The 19,320-nt window shown below is 46.8% G+C and overlaps 1 protein-coding gene across 7 annotated transcripts in view; it reads left to right on the plus strand.

Moving 5' to 3' along the window:
* LOC141080350 (flotillin-2-like) overlaps positions 1–18,898 on the plus strand; it is a 114,493-nt gene extending 95,595 nt beyond the window's left edge. For all 7 annotated transcript variants that reach the window (XM_073565494.1, XM_073565492.1, XM_073565498.1 and 4 more), the window contains 8 exons: positions 1,615–1,733; positions 1,999–2,112; positions 2,210–2,329; positions 8,604–8,818; positions 10,747–10,930; positions 11,274–11,423; positions 12,083–12,135; positions 12,454–18,898. In XM_073565494.1, coding sequence (XP_073421595.1) covers positions 1,615–1,733; positions 1,999–2,112; positions 2,210–2,329; positions 8,604–8,818; positions 10,747–10,930; positions 11,274–11,423; positions 12,083–12,135; positions 12,454–12,463 — 965 coding nt within the window. In that variant the 3' untranslated portion in view covers positions 12,464–18,898. The remainder of the gene's footprint in view (positions 1–1,614; positions 1,734–1,998; positions 2,113–2,209; positions 2,330–8,603; positions 8,819–10,746; positions 10,931–11,273; positions 11,424–12,082; positions 12,136–12,453) is intronic.
* Positions 18,899–19,320: the final 422 nt, after the last annotated feature.

Raw genomic sequence — 19,320 nt, forward strand, 5'->3', positions numbered from 1 at the left:
AATCATACTACTACCGCAGGTGATCAGGAAAATCAGAGCAGAAGAAGCACGGATAATCCTAATAGCACCATTCTGGCCCAGGAGGCCGTGGTTTTCATACCTACAAGCAATGTCAGTGACAGACCTGTGGGTGCTTCCCTCAACCCCCAGGCTTCTCTCACAGGGGCCTTTCTTCCATCCTCAAGTGGACAGTCTCCACTTGACGGCCTGGAACTTGAAAGGGAAATGTTGAGATCAAGAGGATTCTCGGAGGGACTAGTCAATACACTCCTACAAAGTTGGAAAATAACAACGACAAGAATTTACACCAGAGTATGGAGAAAATCCCTAGAGTCCCACACAGGCCCTGAGTCTGGAGAAATCCCGATTACGGCGATCCTAGAATTCCTACATAAAGGAAAGAAATTAGGGCTAGCTGTCAACACACTAAAAGTCCAGGTGTCAGCTCTAGGGGCCCTCTATAGCTATAATGTGGCAGGCAATAAATGGATAAGCAGATTCATCTCGGCCTGTGAGCGGAGCGAGCCAGTACACATACCTAGAGTTCCTCCTTGGGATCTGAACCTGGTTCTGGAGGCCTTAACACGTCCGCCCTTTGAACCTTTAGATTCAATATCCCTTAAACACCTATCCTTCAAAACAGCACTGCTAGTTGCACTAACCTCAGCCAGAAGAGTTAGCGACATACAAGCACTTTCAATAGAACCCCCTTTTCTAGTGACATTCCAGGATCAGCTAATACTAAAACCAGATCCCTCATACTTACCAAAAGTAGCAGGGAAATTTCATAGGTTACAAGAAATCCATCTCCCTTCATTCTTTAGTAACCCTTCTACTCCAGAGGAAGAAAGATTCCATACACTAGACGTTAGAAGAGCAGTATTACAATACATTGAGAGGTCTAGCAGCTGGAGGAAGAGTAGGGCTCTATTTGTTTCCTTTCAGGGCCAAAAGAAGGGATGTGAAGTCACAAGGGGTACCCTGTCTCGATGGATCAGAGATGCGATTAGGCTGGCATACTCAGAGAGCAATGAGAATCCTCCGGATTGTATCAAAGCACATTCCGCCAGATCTATGGCTTCCTCTTGGGCAGAAAGGGGAGACGTCGCAATCAAGTCTATATGTAAGGCTGCAACTTGGTCTACGCCCTCTACCTTTTATAACCACTATAGACTTGATTTATCATGCTCATCCGACCTAGCCTTTGGTAGAGCGGTCCTCGGCACGGTGGTCCCTCCCTGGTGAAGGTCTCTGAAAGTCTCTCCAAGTGGGTGCTGTCGTGGCGAAGAGTAAAAAGCCGGATTACTTACCGGTAATGCTCTTTTAATGAGTCCACGACAGCACCCGTTCACTAACCCTCCCTAGAAGTTAACATAATGTATATACACCTTCTTAGTTGTAAAGTTAATAAATTTAGAATATTTGATAATATAATGGCCTAATAATTGGCGGTCCTCCGGGTACTCTGAAATCCAACTGAGGGGGAGAGGTGGACCGCCCTCTTTTATCTCTGTAGGTTTCCTGTTCCTATGGGCGGATCCCTCTCTCCAAGTGGGTGCTGTCGTGGACTCATTAAAAGAGCATTACCGGTAAGTAATCCGGCTTTTCCTCCAGGTACACTAACGGTGGAGCAGATTTATCGGGACAGGGATCAATTTGCAAAGCTGGTTCGAGAAGTCGCAGCCCCTGATGTCGGCCGCATGGGTATTGAAATCCTAAGCTTTACCATCAAGGTGAGAGTATAAGAAAACTGTTAGGAAAATCATTAAGTTGCATTTACAAATTAGTCACCCTCCAGGCTCTTCTTGTTTATTTCCATGAAAATCATAAGTGCATTACCTTTTTTGCTTATGATTCAGTATTGCCATGAATGACACTGAAGAAGGCGCGTCGCCTGCAGAGATGTGTATTCTGACCTTTGTCATCTTTGCAATGAATATTGTCAGTCTTGTTTGGCACTTGCCTTATATCTCCCATGATTCATGCTTTGTCCTGCAGGATGTGTATGACAGGGTTGGGTATTTAAGCTCCCTGGGTAAGACTTGGACAGCTGCTGTTCAGAGGGATGCAGACATTGGCGTTGCAAGAGCAGAGCGTGATGCATGCATTAAGGTATGTAATCCACCAGAGGATTTGAAGTGCTTAGAATGCTATATGTAGCTATTACATTCTGCGGCTAATTTAGTTTGTTGTTTCATTTCCCTGACAGGAAGCCATATGCAAGAAAGAGATGTTTGATGTCAAATATCGGTGTGATACAATAATGGAGGATTCCAAACGGGCTTTTGAACTACAGAAGGCGGACTTCAGCCGGGAGGTCAACACCAAGGTAAGACGGGGAGGGGGAGCTGGTGTATTCTGCTGAGAAGTGGCAAGATGAGAATGAATGAGCAAAGCGAAGTGCAAAGTGTCCTATGGAGGAGTAACCCGTTCTGGGCACGGAGCAGTATGAGACAGAAGAAGGTTCGTGTTCTTGCATATCGGAGACTATATGGCAGGGTGCTTGATTTAGCTCGAATAACACAGAGGCCCCATTTACGCTCAGCAATGTCATATGTGTAAAAAGCATTTATATAAGAATGATGTGTAAAAACAGTCCTCTTGGGAACAAAAACGTAAAATTGTCTTATTGACATGAAGTTGGAACTTTTGTAGTCATTCAGCAACACCAAGAAAAAGTGATTGTTTCATGCCGCAGGCCCCCCCCACTAGGCATTCACAGTATTCGAGAATATTCCTTCAAAAGCTTAACTGCCTAAAGAGTATCTCTGGGTTTTATTTCATAAATCAATAATCTGCATAAAAAGAAGCAACTCCGTAATGTATCCTGTCAGAGAAATCTGCTTTTTTCTCCTCCTGGATTGATCTTTCACTTTAAATGAATGGGTAAAATCTGTATTCAGTGAAGAGAGATTTTCCCATTGCGGAGATATGAGATGGCAGTTGGTACTTTTAAAATTCTATGGTGAGGGGAGGAGCTAGAGGCCATCACAGAAATTGTGCTGCAAGTTCTCCTGAAACGGTTATATTTCTCCATAGAACTTTATGTGACGGACTCAGCTCCTGCTGAGCCCATTTTTTGAGTGGACCCTCTGGGTCGTGGCACCCACCCACCGAGGGCGAGCTGACCTTGTGAGAATCCACCCCCTATACAGGGAGTGTCAGGGGCAAGACCAAGGGCGTGAGCCACCACGACTGCTGGGACCAGACGGCCGGCTCAGGGGACACTAGACGAGTGTCTGACGACAAGGACGAGCAGGAAGCAAGACGAGACTAGACGTAGGTGCAAGGTATCTTCATTAGAATAACACAAGATCACATACAGAGAAAACAAGCAAAACGTGCAAGGTGCGCGCGTGGGCACGCCAAGGTCCATAACATGGTACGTGCCAGATGGCACGCCTAGGCACAGGTAATGGCATGATGGCATCGGACTCCGGACTGCTGGCAAACCGACAGGGTCCAGGGATCAGGCTGCGGACGTCAGCTCCGGACATCAGGCCGTAGTCATCTGGTTCCGGACCTCTGGCAACGGTCGGCAGGTTCCGGGCATCCGGCAGGCAAACCAGGGTTCAGGCAAGGAGGCACGACAGATATCCAAGCAGGGTGCGTGTTTAGGGAACACGCCAAGGTCCAAGGCTAGGTGCGTGTGTAGGGGACACGCCAGGGTCCAAGGCTAGGTGCGTGTGTAGGGGACACGCCAGGGTCCAAGGCTAGGTGCAAGGCAAGGTGCGTGTGTAGGGGACACGCCAGGGTTCAAAGCGAGGTGCGTGTGTAGGGGACACGCCAAGGTTCGCAAACGAGACAGGGTGCGTGTGTAGCCACGCCAAAGCATAGAATAAGACAGTGTGCGTGTAGAGTCACGCCAAGGCACAAGGTACAAGACAGAGTGCGTGTAGAGACACGCCAAGGTACAAGACAGAGTGCGTGTAGAGACACGCCAAGGTACAAGACAGAGTGCGTGTAGAGACACGCCAAGGTACAAGACAGAGTGCGTGTAGAGACACGCCAAGGTACAAGACAGAGTGCGTGTAGAGACACGCCAAGGTACAAGACAGAGTGCGTGTAGAGACACGCCAAGGCACAAGACAGGGTGCGTGTAGAGACACGCCAGGGTTCAGAGCAGGGCTGCGTGCTAGGAGCTACGCAGGGACGCACACCTCACTGGCCAATGCACACGGCTGTAACGCCAGCACGAGGCACGACTAAGGCACAGGAGGGGGCAAAGGAACCTTCGTGATAGGAGCCACGCCAGGTTCAGGGCAGGGTGCGTGCTAGTAGCCACGCCAGGGTTCAAGGCAGGGTGCGTGCTAGGAGCCACGCCAGGGCACAAGGAAGGGCTGCGTGCTAGGAGCCACGCAGGGGGCACGCCACACTGGCCAGTACACACGGCTGTACACAAACACGTGGCACTTACCACGGCACAGGAGACGGCCAAGGGGAACCCACGCCGGGGTTCAATGCAAGGACAAGGCAGGGAACAAGGCAAGGAATACAGGCAGAAACAGAGCCAGGTCAGAGAGAGGACAGAGTCTAGCAGCGTAGCGTAGGCAGAAGCCCAGAGCCGGGCCAAGGGAAGACCTTGGGACTAGACAAAGAAACGAGCACTAAGGAGAGGAGAAATGGTGCGTGTGCCAGGGAGCACTACAGAGCACCATAGGAGAGAGCGAGGCAGAGCAAGCAAAGACTGAGACCATAGGGAGGAACACAAAGCAAGGAATAGCAAGGCAGAGAACACAGGGAGGACTACAAGTCAAAGCATAGCAAAAGCAAGACATGGCAAAACAGGCGAGGCAGAGAACAAAGGAAGGACTACAAGTCAAAGCATAGCTAAGGCGAGACATAGCAAAACAGACTAAGACAAAGAACAGCAGAAGGACTACAAGGCAAAGCAAGGCAAAGACAAACATGGCACGAGAGACAACACAAGACATGGCACAAGACAAGAGGCGGAATACGAGCACGGAGCGTGTGCAGAGACGCACTACAGAGCAAAGTGCAAGGGCACAGAATAGAGGGAGCAACCCCACAGACCCAGAGCCTTGCAGGGAAGCAACACAATAATCAGGCCCTGAGCATAGGAAGAGGCGGCCTGATATAGGGCATAGCACCTCCTCCTCCAGGTCAGGACCAGGGGAGAACTTCTGGGATTCTAGACATGACGAGATGATAGCAGAACCAGACAGTGCAGGATCTTAGGAAACGTCACATGATCAGGGTTTCAGACATGACGAGATGATCACCGAACCAACCAGTGCAGGATCCTAGGAAGAACACATGATCCGGGATTCTAGACATGACGAGATGATTGCAGAACCAGACAGTGCAGGATCTTAAGAAACATCACATGATCAAGGACTCCAGACATGATGAGAAGATCACAGAAGGCAGAGCAGAAACGCAGGGATCCTGCAGCTCAGACATGAGGTGAGTCTGCACACAGCTCTAGCGAACATGCAGGACAGCAGACAAAACATGCGCATGCACATCGCTCCAGGAGTTCTTGAGACAAACAGACATGGCGGACGTGACACTTTATGAGCATAAAGTGTCATCTCTGATCTCTGTAATGGGAAAATCTATACTTACTGAAGACATATTTTGTCCATGAATTGAAAATTTGTTACAATGAACAATCAGTCCTGGAGAAGAAAGAAGCAGATTTCTCTGAGATATTACAACGTTTCTGGTTTTCAAGTGTGCTGCTCCCAGACCTGGATTAAAGCATCAGTCAACTCTTGGTCAGGCTGTGGTACATTTTGGTAACATAGTAACATAGTTTTGAAGGCTGAAGGAAGACCTTATGTCCATCTAGTTCAGCCTATTTTTAGTGCAGCTGTTCTGCATTGTTGATCCTGGGGAAGGCAAAAAACCCACAGAGTAGAAGCCAATTTTGTCCATAGGGAAAAAAATTCCTTCCCCTAAGCTGGGTAAACCATCTACCTATAATATTCTGTTATTCGTAACCTTCTATACTGTTACTCACAAGAAAAGCATCCATTCCTTTCTTAAATTCATTCAGTGAGCTGGCCATCACCACTTCCTCAGGAAGAGAATTCCAGAGCCTCACTGCCCTTACCGTGAAGAACCCTCTTCTATGCTGGTGCAGAAATTGTCTTTCCTCCAAACGAAGAGAATGCCCCCTTGTTCTTGTCACAGTCCTTGGTACAAACAGTTCATTGGATAGATCTCTGTATTGCCCTCTGATATACTTGTACATATATATTAGGTCTCCCCTAAGTCTTCTCTTTTTTAGAGTAAATAGACCTAATTTTGATAACCTTTCTGGGTATTGTAGTGAATCAACTCCATTTATCATTTTAGTAGCCCGCCTTTGAACCCTTTCAAGTTCAGTATTGTCTTTCTTGAGCACCGGCGTCCAAAATTGCACACAATACTCCAAGTGTGGTCTGACGAGTGATTTGTACAGAGGGAGAATTATGTTTTCATCTCGTGTCCCCAGACCTCTTCTAATGCATCCCATGACCCTATTTGCTTTGGTGGCAGCTGCCTGACACTGGGCACTCCAATTTAGCTTCTTATTAACTAAGATGCCTAAGTCTTTTTCCATGTCTGATTTCCCCAGCAGTTTCCCATTTAGTAAGTAATTGTAGCATCTGTTTCTCCTTCCCATGTGCATAACCTTACACTTATCTGTGTTAAACCTCATTTGCCATTTTTCAGCCCAATTCTCCAATTTACTCAAATCTGTCTGTAGTTGCAAACTGTCCTCCTTTGTGTTAACTACCTTAGTTTTGTATCATCTGCAAATACTGATATTTTACTGTGTAAGCCATCCACTAGATCATTAATAAATATATTAAATAGTAGGGGGCCCAATACAGAACCCTGTGGTACCCCACTAGTAACCCTGGCCCAATCTGAGTATGCCCCATTAATAACCACTCTTTGTTTTCTATCACTAAGCCAGCTACCTACCCATCTACACACATTTTCCCCTAGCCCAAGCTTTCTCATCTTACTTACCAATCTTTTATGTGGGACAGTGTCAAATGCTTTAGAGAAGTCGAGATAAATGACATCCAATGATTCTCCTTGGTCCATTTGAGAGCTTACATCCTCATAGAAGCTGATCAGGTTAGTTTGACAGGAGCGATCCTTCATAAATCCATGTTGATATGGAGTTAAACATTTATTAACATTGAGATATTCCATAATGGTATCCCTTAGAAACCCTTCAAAAATTTTACCCACAACAGATGTTAAGCTTACCGGCCTATAGTTTCCAGGTTCCCTTTTACACCCCTTTTTGAATATTCGTACCACATTTGCTTGCCGCCAATCAAAAGGAACAGACCCTGTTTCTATAGAGTCTTTAAATATAAGGAATAGAGGCCTGTCTATCATGTTGGTGCATTGAATGAGACATGATGAACTCAGTTGGATTCAGGTCTGGGGAACAGGCAGGACAGTCCATAGCATCAATGCTTTCATCATGCCTGAACTTCTGACACACTTCAGCCATGAGGCCTAGTATTGTCATGCATCAGAAGAATCCCAGTGCACCTGTATATCGTCTCACAATGGGTCTGAGGATCTCATCCTGGTACTTAATAGCAGTCAGGTTGCCTCTGGCTAGCACATGGAGAGCTGTGCCGCCATCCAAAGAAATGCCTCACCGCACCGTTGCCTGGATGCATTCAGGGGATCCACCCTGCCAGGTGGGGTTGGGGGCCTTCCTTTTGCGCTCTCTTTTCGGGTCACTGCTGCTTGCATCTAAGCTGCGGCCCTCTCCTGCGTGATGGTTTCTAACCTGTATTGCAGACAGCATGAGCCTATATCACGGGCACTGTCCTTTTCACTGTCAGCCCCGGGCTCTTGGTCTGCTGCCATGCCTTCAGGTGTTCGGTGTGGCCAGGGAGCTTGCATTCCCCTGCCCTCCAGATTCGGCTGTCATGGCGTAAAGCACCCGCCCAGCCAAAGACTCTGGCGTCCTTTTTTTTTACCAGCGCTCTGCTCTGGGGTCAGCTATGCACAATTTTAGTTCCCCAGAGCCCTTGTCTCTGCTTCTGTCCCTTCCCTCTCTACAGACTAACTGCCAACTCTCCCATTTCCATGACAACTCTCCTGTTTACTCTCTCAGCTGACTTGTTTCTGACTCACTAACCCAACCTGCTGGCCAGAATTTATAAGGAAGCTCCCCTTTCTGGCCAGGAGCAGGAATTGACATGTACACTGTGTTACCTGGCATGGGGACCCCCCCGCCTCCAGGCATGACATCACCCTTTAGAGGGAGGCAATGTCACCGTGGCAACCGGACCCTGGGGTGCCACCTATGCCCTGATGGGACACAGAATGCAGTGTGAAAGCACTCTTACAAAGAAGCAATCCTGGTGATCTAGTAACTGGGTCATGATCACTTCTATCTTATTGATGGCTGCACCGATCCCACATAAAAAGACGGAGACCCCAACTCTTTTAGGATCTGCTGCTAACATCTCAGTTAACTTTGGAGTTTGGGGGGAGCCCGTTTTTTCCACTGATCAGAGCGGGTGTAGCAGCACAGTGCGCATACACACCATGTACATAGTGTGCATCCAGTCCATGGTCCTTGCTGTAACAGTCATCCTCTTCTTATGTAGAAAGCAGAAGCTCAGCTGGTGTATGAACTGCAGGTAGCTAAAGAACAGCAGAAGATTCGACAGGAAGAAATTGAGATCGAGGTCGTGCAGAGGAAGAAACAGATTGATATTGAGGAGAAAGAGATTGTTCGTATGGACAAGGAGCTGATTGCCACAGTGAGGAGGCCCGCAGAAGCCGAGGCGTATAGGATGCAGCAGATTGCAGAAGGACAGAAGTGAGTACACACTTGGCAGATACGGCTTAAAGGGAATCTGTCACCCAATTTTTCGCTACTGGCATCGACATCAGGGGCTTATCTACAGCATTCTGTAATGCTGTAGATAAGCACCCGAGGTAACCTGAAAGATAAGAAAAAAGAGTTAGATTATACTCACCCAGGGGCGGTCCTGGTCCGGTCCGGGTCCGATGAGTGTCACGGTCCGGTCCGGCGCCTCCCATCTTCTAGTGATGACGTCCTCTTCTTTCCTTGCCGTCGTGGCTCCTGCGCAGGCTCACTGCTCTGCCCTGTTGAGGGCAGAGCAGAGTCCTGCAGTGCGCAGGCGCCGGGAGAGGTCTGGCGCCTGCGCACTGCAGTATTCTGCTCTGCCCTCAACAGGGCAGAGCAGTGCGCCTGCGCAGGAGCCACGACATGCAGCAAAGAAGAAGATGTCACCGTCAGAAGAAGGGAGGCGCCGGACCAGGACCGGACCCCCCCGGTGAGTATAATCTAACTCATATTTCTTATCTTTCAGGTTACATCAGGGGCTTATCTACAGCATTACAGAATGCTGTAGATAAGCCCCTGATGTCAGTGCCGGCAGCTGATAGGCGAAAAATAGGGTGACAGATTACCTTTAACTTTACTTAGCTTTGAATTCATAACATTGTCGGAATCTGAACCAGATTTATTTTGCAGGAAGAAGGACTATAAAAGGGTTTCTGCAATAACTAACTTTTTTTTCTTGTAGCATATAGGTTTACAAATGTAAAACAATAACTAAATCTGCTATATTCGTCCTCTGCAGGGCTTGTGCGGCTTCTCTGCTGCTGCCGCAGGTTTTGTTGACATGGTGGCAGCGCTTATGTCACATCTACAGCGCACGTGACCGCTGCAGCCAATTACCGGATTCAAATACAGCGGACAAAAAGGAAATGCTGATATTTCACAGCTTTTAGGATTTATATCTTAGTAAAGTTTCTTAGAAGAAATTTTTGGGTAATTCTAATTATTATATTTAGTCCTGGCACACATTTTTCCCTTTTTTCAGCTAGATTTATTGTCCTTGTTCCCTGTGGGAACATCAGTATTTATTAATTCCTAGAATTCAAATTTTCAGTTGATCAATTACTGGACTCTACAGCGATGTCAAGGATGTGGGGGGAAATTTTTTTTTTTTGTAATAACGACCCCCTTCCATGTGCCCTATTATAGTATAGAGCTGTTTTCAATTGTCCTTTTTAGCATTTAAAGGGGGTTTTCTAAGGTTAGAAGACTTAAGGGGGTTTTACACTAAGCAATATCGCTAGCAATATCGCTAAAACGTCACTGGTTTTGTGACGTTATAGCGATATTGCTAGCGATATCGCTATGTGTGATACTTACCAGCGACCGGCTCCCCCGCTGTCCATCGCTGATCGCGCGAGAATGTCCGGCTCCATTTCTCGTCGGGCGCTTCCTGCTGAGACTTCCTGCTGTGACGTCCAGTGACGCGTGGAGGCGGGCGGGAGGACGCAGGATCGCTGTGTGTGAATGGTAAGTATCGTGCGCTGCGTCGCTGCTGCATCGCTGTGAGATCTTTCTGTATGAAAGCTCACTAGCGATCATTTAGCGATGCACCAGCGATCCTGACCGGGTCGGATCGCTGGTTGGATCGCTGGTGCATCGCTAAATGTAAAAGGGCCTTAATGGCTGCAGTTTTCCAAACTCCATAGCTGTCCATGCAGATGAACTCCATTGAAGTTATTGGGGCTGAGCTGCAATACTACACAACCTGTTGACATATATGCTATTTTGAGGGGGAAAAAAAAATATTTATTTTTTTCTTTTTACTCCTGGATAACACCTTTTTTTTAAGTATTTTTAGGATGAGAATTGTTGCTCTTCATTACTAGTTGCAGGTTCAGATCGGACGTCTTTTGCTTATGTTTTTTTTATTTCCATAGGGTGAAACAAGTGCTGATTGCTCAAGCAGAGGGCAAGAAGATCCGTAAAGTTGGAGAAGCAGAAGCCTGTGTTATTGAAGCTATTGGAAAAGCAGAAGCCGAGAGGATGAAGCTAAAAGCCGGAGCCTACCAACATTATGGAGAGGCAGCTAAAATGGCCCTTGTTCTGGAGTGTCTGCCAGGGGTAACTCGTCACTTGCATTTTTGTTTTACGCCTCTGGTTTTTGAGGATGATCTCTGAACCATTCATCAGAGGTTGGTGGAGATATTTATGAATCCCTGAAATAAGAGGCATTAGGGCTGTGTATCATACAAGATTCTGGGTTGTACAGGATATGAAAGGTCATTGATGAAGGTTTGGGAGCTTTCCCCCATACAATCTGATGCACAGACTGTCTTCCTTTGCCATGGTGCTTACTTTCTCTCTTATTACTCTTGTTCTACCACTAGCTTCTGGAGCTTCAGCCATTTATTCCTACAGCGCTTTATATTCTGCCGTTTCTGACCTTGTCTCCTCTTTGTTACAGATTGCTGCCAAAGTGTCTGCGCCATTGGCCAAAGTGGATGAAATTGTCATTCTCAGTGGAGATAACAGTAAAATAACCGGTGAAATGAATCGCCTGTTGGCTGAAGTTCCCGTTTCGGTTCAAGCTCTCACTGGTGTAGCTCTGACGAAGGTGAGCGTGCCGAGAGATGGATAACATAGCCAATAGTCCTGTCTGTAAATATAGCTCGAATGTTCTACTTTTTACAGATAAGCAATTAATTCACATGTTCACTGGTCCAGCGGCCACCTTAGTAGTTTGTGGCTGTTGGATGGAAGCCCTGCGAGCCACCTCCTACCTGCTGGCATATCTGGTGCCTCTTTTAATTAGTAGGCCCGGCATTTGTGCAAAAAACGGATTGATTGCGACTGGTAATGAGCGAAAGTGCTTGGATAAGGTGTTTATCTGAGCATGGTCAGATGCAAACCGAGTGTCTTCAGTGTGCTCGAATTATATGTTCCAGTCCCCGCGGCTGTGTGTCTCACAACTGTTTGACAACCTCAACATATGCAGGGATTGTCTAACAGCTGCAAGACTATGTGGCTGCACAGGTCAAAACTGTCAGGTGCTGGATGGGGGCAGTTATGTGACCCAAAGTAGGCTATATGGTGTATACCGCTGGTTCCATCAGATGTCTGTGGACACGGTGTTCAGCGCTTCCAAGCTGACCCAGGGAGTACAATGCAATCTGATATCTTTTCAGTTGGACAATAAAAGGTGCTGGAATAGCGTGGCAGTGGTAGCACAGGTGAGCCCATACCATTCAAACACCTTTCATTCCTTTCTCGTAGGATTGCAGCAGCCCAAGCTTCTTTCAGTGGTTGTGTTCACACAACCCTCTCAGGTGAGCGTACTGGTGCGCATTCTTCTCCACACTATCTACCCAGGTAAGACCATATTGCGCTTTTTGTCCCTTCCAAGATTAGTTCTTTTCTTCAATTGGACAATAGACACTGAGGAAGGTCTGATGTAGGCCGAAACATTGGTGAGCCTTTTGTTTCTGGATTGCGTATTAAATAATTTATTTAATTTCATCTACTCTGAACGCAATGTGGAAGCCCCCCAACAGGCGCTGTGAATACGTGTCCCTCATTTACAGTCTACATTTCATTTATCTGATTCCTTTTGTAACCTTTTTTTTATGTTTCTTCCTATCCCGCAGATACCTCTAATCCAGAAAGCCATGGGAGTCTTGGCATAGGACCGCATGCGAGCAGCCTGCCCCTCCATTCACTTGAGCAAATGCCTTCAATTCTTCGGGACTCTGTTTTATACAGAAAATACAACTTCCGTTACATTTTTAAACATCTGGTGCCTTACGTTTCAGGACAAAAAACACAAATTTTCATATCATTTAAGTTTATTTTTAGTTTTCATCGAAAGATTATTATTTTTTTTAACAGAATCATTTTTATGTGCTGTTGTAGTGAAATAATAGGTTTCTACTATACAATCAGTTTGCTAGGCAAAGCTCAGGTATGGCTGAAGTCACTGCCCTCTGTGCCTTCAGACTCCTCTCCCTCTGATGTATCCGGTCAGTGCTGCCAAAATGCTGCTTTTTTTAGAATATGTAGGGACTTCAGCCACACACACACCAGTACACAGCACTGATCCATGGCACCTGCCATTGTATGCGAATATTGGGCTACAAGCCTCATGGTCTCTCCTGCAATCTATAGTCACATTACATATGCCTGGCCTTGATTCCCGACCCCTTAGTATCACAGCTATGCAGTTGTATGTGTGTCCTAGCAGTACAGGCTGACGCCAGTCATTTTGTAAGGTCGTAGCTGAGCGAAGTGCATGTAGCAATCGGTCCATTTGCGCATGCGCCACCCAAGTTTGTGCCGTAAGATGGCGCTCTGACTTCCTAAATGTGAGTGTAATTCCACCTACCCAGTGCTGGATTTTACAAGTTCTGTGCTTTTTTTTTTTTACACTATTTCTACACCCGAAGAGTAAAGCTGCTGCCTGTGTCCCTCCTGTATGCAACACAATTCCTCTTCACATTGTATACAGCTGACTTTCAGTATAAATCCGATTTCTGTCACCTCAAAAAAATTCTCAGATGACTCAGTGATTGTAGGGGGCATTGTGGGGGATCGGGGTGAGGAGGAATATAGAAGGGTGGTTTCTGACTTTGTGGATTGGTGCCAGACTAACTGTCTAGAACTAAATGTAAATAAAACCAAGGAGATGGTGGTGAGTTATAGAAGGAAAAAGGATGATTACTTACCGATCACTATTGCTGGCCAGGAGGTGGAGATCGTTGAGACCTACAAATATTTGGGGGTTCACCTTGACAGCAAACTTGATTGGAGGTGTCATACAGAGAAGATTCACAAGAAGGGAATGCGCAGACTGTACTCTCTTCGGAAGCTCAGGTCGTTCAATGTGTGCAGTAAAACGCTGGAAATGTTCTACCAGTCCGTTGTGGCAAGCGTCATCTTTTTTGCTATCATTTGCTGGGGCAGTAGTGTGCGAGTATCTGACACCAATAAGCTCAACAAACTTATCAAGAAGGCAAGTGCGGCTGTTGGCCTCCATCTTGACTCTTTTGAGGAGGTAGTGGAGGATGGGATTCAAAAGAAGTGCAGGGCTATAATGAACAATAATACACACCCACTATACGGGCTGTTCTTGAATCAGAAGAGAACATTCAGCAGCTGTCTAATCCTACTAAGGTGTAAGAAGGAGAAATTCAGAAAATTGTTTGTGCCTATGGGTCGCCCTCCCAGGGCTGCGGAGTACTCGGTACCGGGCCGGTGTCAGCGGGATGTGTCACAGCAGCGGTGATCCTGTCCGTGGCCCTGGGCGCTCAATTAACAGGGGAAGATTGAATGGTGGAATGTAGTTAATGGAATAGTTTGTGACGCCACCTGTGGTGTTCGGCAAGTGAGAGGTTAAGCCGACGCTGCGTGCAGATCCTCTGGGGCTGGTGGTGTGTTGCAGCCAAGATGGTGAAGCTCCCCACAGAAGAAGCTGTAGCCCCAGGGCAGTGTAGATGTAGGGGTAGAGGAGAGGCACAAGCGGTGTAGTAGCTGGTACCAAGATGTAGCGGTGCTGGGTGTGTTGGCGCAAGAATCAATGGAGGACACCAGGGCTTGTAGTTCCAAAGCTTTACTCACAGTCTGTAGTACATGTACAGGTGCCTGCCTCCGTGTCGTGTCCTCCGGGTCAGAGGCTCAATCAACCTCCAGGCCAGATGGAATGCTCGCTTCCAACGCTCCGCCAACATGTGCCTTTCTGAACGTCTCATCTTATAGCACCTTTAAGTGTGAAGTATTTCCAGTACTGAGTTACACTGGAGTGCCTCCTGACAGATGTTCCCAAGAACTTTGCTTGTACGGCCGACAGCTGTAGCCTGCTTCTGGGACTACTTACTCCTGAGTCCCGGCTCACTATCAATGTTGCTGTTGTGCCCCCAAGTCTTAGGCCTCTTTCACACATCCGGTTTTTGTAATCCGGCACGATGCGGCGAAATTTTTAATAACCGGATCCAGCACCGGATCCGGTTTTGTCCCATAAGCTTTCATGGTCGTCACATCGTGCCGGATGGTTATGCGTCGTGTCCGGTTGTTGCCGGACACGGCATAAATTAGCCGTCCGGCATCTGCAAAAAACGTTCCCTGCAACGTTTTTTGTCAGCGCCGGACCGGCTTTTTCCACAGCGCATGCCCGGACTCTGTGAATGTTAACCCCACAAGTGCCCGGCGAGAGAGAGAGAGATCTCTCTCTGTCACCCAGACACTTGTGAGAGATCTCTCTCGCCGGGCACTTGTGGGGTTAACACAGTGTCTGGGTGAGAGAGAGATCTCTCTGTGGGGTTAACCCCACAAGTGCCCGGCGAGAGAGAGATTCTCTCGCCTGGACACTAAGTGTTAAACCCCCATGTCTCTCTCTCTCCACCCCCCTCTCCCCTCCCCTCTCCTATCCTCTCCTCCCCTCCCCTCACCTCCCTTTCAGCAGCTGTCTCTCATCGGCTGCTTCTGTCCACCTCGTCCTGCGGCTCCTTTAAATAATGTCCGAGCCGCATCTCTCGCCGCATACACATCCGGTGTCACGGCTGCAGGCCGGATCCGTCGGCCCGGCTTTTCGCCGCACGCCGCCGGACCCCACACACCGGATGTGTTAAAGTAGCCTTAGATGGGAGTAGTTCATTTACAGCCCACTACGCCACCGGTGTCTGCTGTAGGACCATTAATATCCATACAACCTCGGGGATCGGGCCCCGGCCTTGCGCTTAGAACTTCTAGGCAGGGTTCTCTCCTAACCCACGTCCTCTGTTCCCCTTTACTCCTTCGTTCCGTACTAATCTCTCCTTCTCATGGAAGATCAGGTTTCAGTTCAATGTCTTTCTCCTTTCCTTTCCCGTGCCAGCAGACCCAGGTCACTGAGGTCTGCTGCAGCACCTCCTTCCTCCATCCCTCTCCCAGGGATCTTCTTTCCTCCTCTCTGAGTGGCTTCCTCTCACAGACTGACCTGTAATCCTAAACCTTCCCGCTCTTTTATGTATTCTCAACTCCACCCGCCTCCCAGCACGTTTTGTGTTCCAAGCAGGGAGCCACCAAAGGTGCTCTGCTACACTCCAAGCAGGGAGCCGCAATGTGGCTTTGCTGAACTACCGTGTTGTGTGGGATGCGAGTGTTGGAGCGTGGTCAGGAGCCTCTAACTCATCTGGATGGTGAGGCACCACACCTCAGGAGGAGGTGCAGTACCTCTGTGGCGACCGAGCCTCAGGGGAGCCACACCTACTGCTATGTGGATGTATAACAATTCACTAAGGGTGAAAGATGGCTATGACCTAGGTTGGGCGCACTAATGTAAAGGATCAGAGATTTGTGTACCTTTGTTTGTTACGTATTGTGGTTAGTCATGTGCAGGACCTGTGTCTAGTAATTACTCTATGTAATGCTGTCTGTAATGTAGTAATGCTGTTTGTAATGTTTTGTTTGTAATGCTGTTGTAACGGAGCTGTGATACCATAATTTCCCTCGGGATCAATAAAGTGTATCATATCGTATCATATCGTATATACAGGCGATTATGCAGCATTACCATTATTACCATGAGGCTTTAGTGGCAGAAGGGTCTTTACTATATAGTTGGTATAATTCTATAGGACCCTAATAATCACATTGTCAATGGAGTTTCACACCCCAAGTCTTTTTAGCATATAACCTTGGAGGGTTCCTATTCCCGTCACCTGCTTATCACACAAGTCTCAGCAGTCGCCATTTGGTTTTTAACACTTTTTTTTTCCCCGTTTCGTGATGAACCCTGGTAAATTCACCACGACCCCGATGTTTGCCTTCATCTTCAGCCGTTTGTTTGCTGTGTGCATAGTGGTATTACTCTTTTCACTACATGCATCTTATATGAAGAATACACGATTTAAAGGGGATAGTCCATAAATGTCAATTGTCGCAGGTGGCTGAGGGGGTCCGAGACGATGCAGGGAATCTGGCGTTCTATGGACAGTGATTGAATAAAGCCATGATCTTTGCACGTTCACTGCTCCAAACTTGGGCGCTCCTGGGATTGGTGTGATCGGCAAAGTTATGCCTGTTATGCAGATAGGTGATGGCTTACATTCTTGGTACATCCCCTTTTAAAAGGGACCTCTCCAGATATGGATGTTGCTGGAATTTTACTACTTTTTGTATAATTCTTCAGCATCTTTTCTTTGGTAGGTCGCAAGGTGACACCATGAGAGAAAAATTGCATGTGAATTTGTACTGCGACGTAAACCCTGGTGTCGCCTTCTGCCTAATCCTCATTTCTAGGTCTAATGATCCTTACATGCCTCTTTGTATTCTGCATCCTCTGCACAAGATGATCTGGGAAATATGTGAATATTTTTTTTTAAACTGTGATACTTGTCTCGACTGTTTATTGTGTATTGTATGCTAAACCTAAAGCTTAAGAGCTGTGTTTGTAATGTCTTTTGTGTGGATGAACCCAAACACTATGGTCTGAATTGTAGCCCTAGCAATGTTTCATCGGCACGTGAACGGCTCTATAGTATGTTTTGCTTTTTATCGGTTTTCGTGTTGTATCTTCTAAGGACAGCTTTAATAGCGCCAGTATCTGAACCTAGAGGAGCACGACCATTGCGTGCCGCACCGGTGTACAGTAGGTAGTATCACATCACGGCTGTGCACCACAGGAGGCGAGACCTGCTAATGGAGTCTCTTGTAAATTCTTAGGACACCAAAGTCACATACCTTTCCTCTTAAAGGGACTGAGGTTTAATCACTTTTTACCTATTCTTTTTTACTTTAAGCTGTCATTGTTGTCTTTTGAAAGTTCACATAAACTAATATGGGAAAAATGTCTGGTGTTCATGAGCGCGCGCCCCCCCCCCCCTGTGAAGAAAGGGGAGTCGGCGGCCGCACCACAATCCCTTGGCAGGTCACTTGCAGTGCTTTTCCCTTTTATGTGGTTGGAGTTGTTTTTACCTCTGTCTTCATTGATGTGGACTCGGTAGCCATGTTGTACTGGACCAGCATGGTCAAAAGTTACAATTCCTAACTATTCGGATCAATGGATCATGAGGGTCCGTTCACAAGTGATGGTAATGGTGGCCCAAAGCACTGCACTATTAAAGCACTGCAAAACGTAGGGACGATTCATTATCACATTTACTTACATTTTTTTATTTTGTTCAGTTTTTGGTGGGATTTTTGCCTAAAGTTCATTTATGCCTTATTATTCTTTTAATTTGCCCCTTTTTTTAGTCTATTTTGTGTTAACCCATTTTTCTCTTTATGCAAATTTAACTTCATTTTTGCACAACATGCGACTTTTTAAGCAAAAATGTATAAAAAAAAAAAGTGTTGCAGGTCCGATGGGTGTCGCTGGTCTGGGTCCGGCGCCTCCCATCTTCATGCAATGTCGTCGTCTTCCTTGCTTTGTGTTGTGGCTCCTGCGCACTGCAGTACTTGGCTCTGTCCTCAACAGGGCAGAGCAGTACGCCTGCACAGGAGCGCGAGAGAAGCAAAGATGAGGACGTCATCATTAGAAGATGGGAGGCACCGGACCCGGACCTGCAATGCCCATCGGACCGGACCGCCCCCGGGTGAGTATAATAAAACTTGTTTTTCTTATCTTTCAGGTCGAACCGGGGGCTTATCTACAGCATTATAGAATGCTGTAGATAAGCCCCAAAAGGCAGTGGCCGCATCTTATAAGGGCAAAATGAGGTGACAGGTTCCCGTTAAACACCAATTCTCCAAATTTAGTAAAATATGACTATAACATGTCTTATCTCAAATCTTTAGCTACATCAGTTATTATTGTTATCTATTTGTATCTCTGTAAAAGATGTTAATATCCTCTAAAGCAAGTAAGTTTCGAGTTCTTTACATTTGTTTTTTCCCCTACTCTGTGGGTAGTCACTGGGGTTTTTATTCCATAGCTTTTCAAAATAATGGAGTTAATCTGCAGTAACCACTAAAGCTACCCTGTGAGGATGCAGCCAATAGTAGGGTAGAGTGGAGCTTTTATAGGGTATTCCCACCACTGCATATCACATGCACTGTGTTGATCATAAAAAAATGAAGATTTCCAATTTAATTCCTGTTAATAAAAAAAATAAATTCTCATGTAGTGTGGCGCCACCTGGTGTTGAAAGTATATAGCATACTGCAGATAAGACACATCAGGTTCAGCCATGGAGACTCCACCTAGACCCAGGGAGGGTGAGAAAAGTTTTTTTTTTTTTAACGAACTGAACCCTAGGACAAGTGTGAGAGGTGCAAAAACAACGCATTGCACTCGGACCAATGTTTCTCTATGGGGCAGCTCCCATCAGCTGTATATTTCTCAGCTGTATTTAACGGGCTGAGAAAATCGCAGCATGCTGCGATGGTCAGCGTATTCCTCCAAAAATACGCCAATGCAAGTCTATGGGGGCAAGAAAAATACGGATTACACACGGACCAGACGTGTGATTTGCGAGAAATACGCACCGGTGTCCTTTAACAAAAGCCGCAATTCATATGCAGCTATACAGTAAAATCACACT

This window comes from Dendrobates tinctorius, unplaced genomic scaffold (genome assembly GCF_039654945.1).
Source record: "Dendrobates tinctorius isolate UK_male_01 unplaced genomic scaffold, ASM3965494v1 ptg000016l, whole genome shotgun sequence".
NCBI classification, from domain to species: Eukaryota; Metazoa; Chordata; class Amphibia; order Anura; family Dendrobatidae; genus Dendrobates; species Dendrobates tinctorius.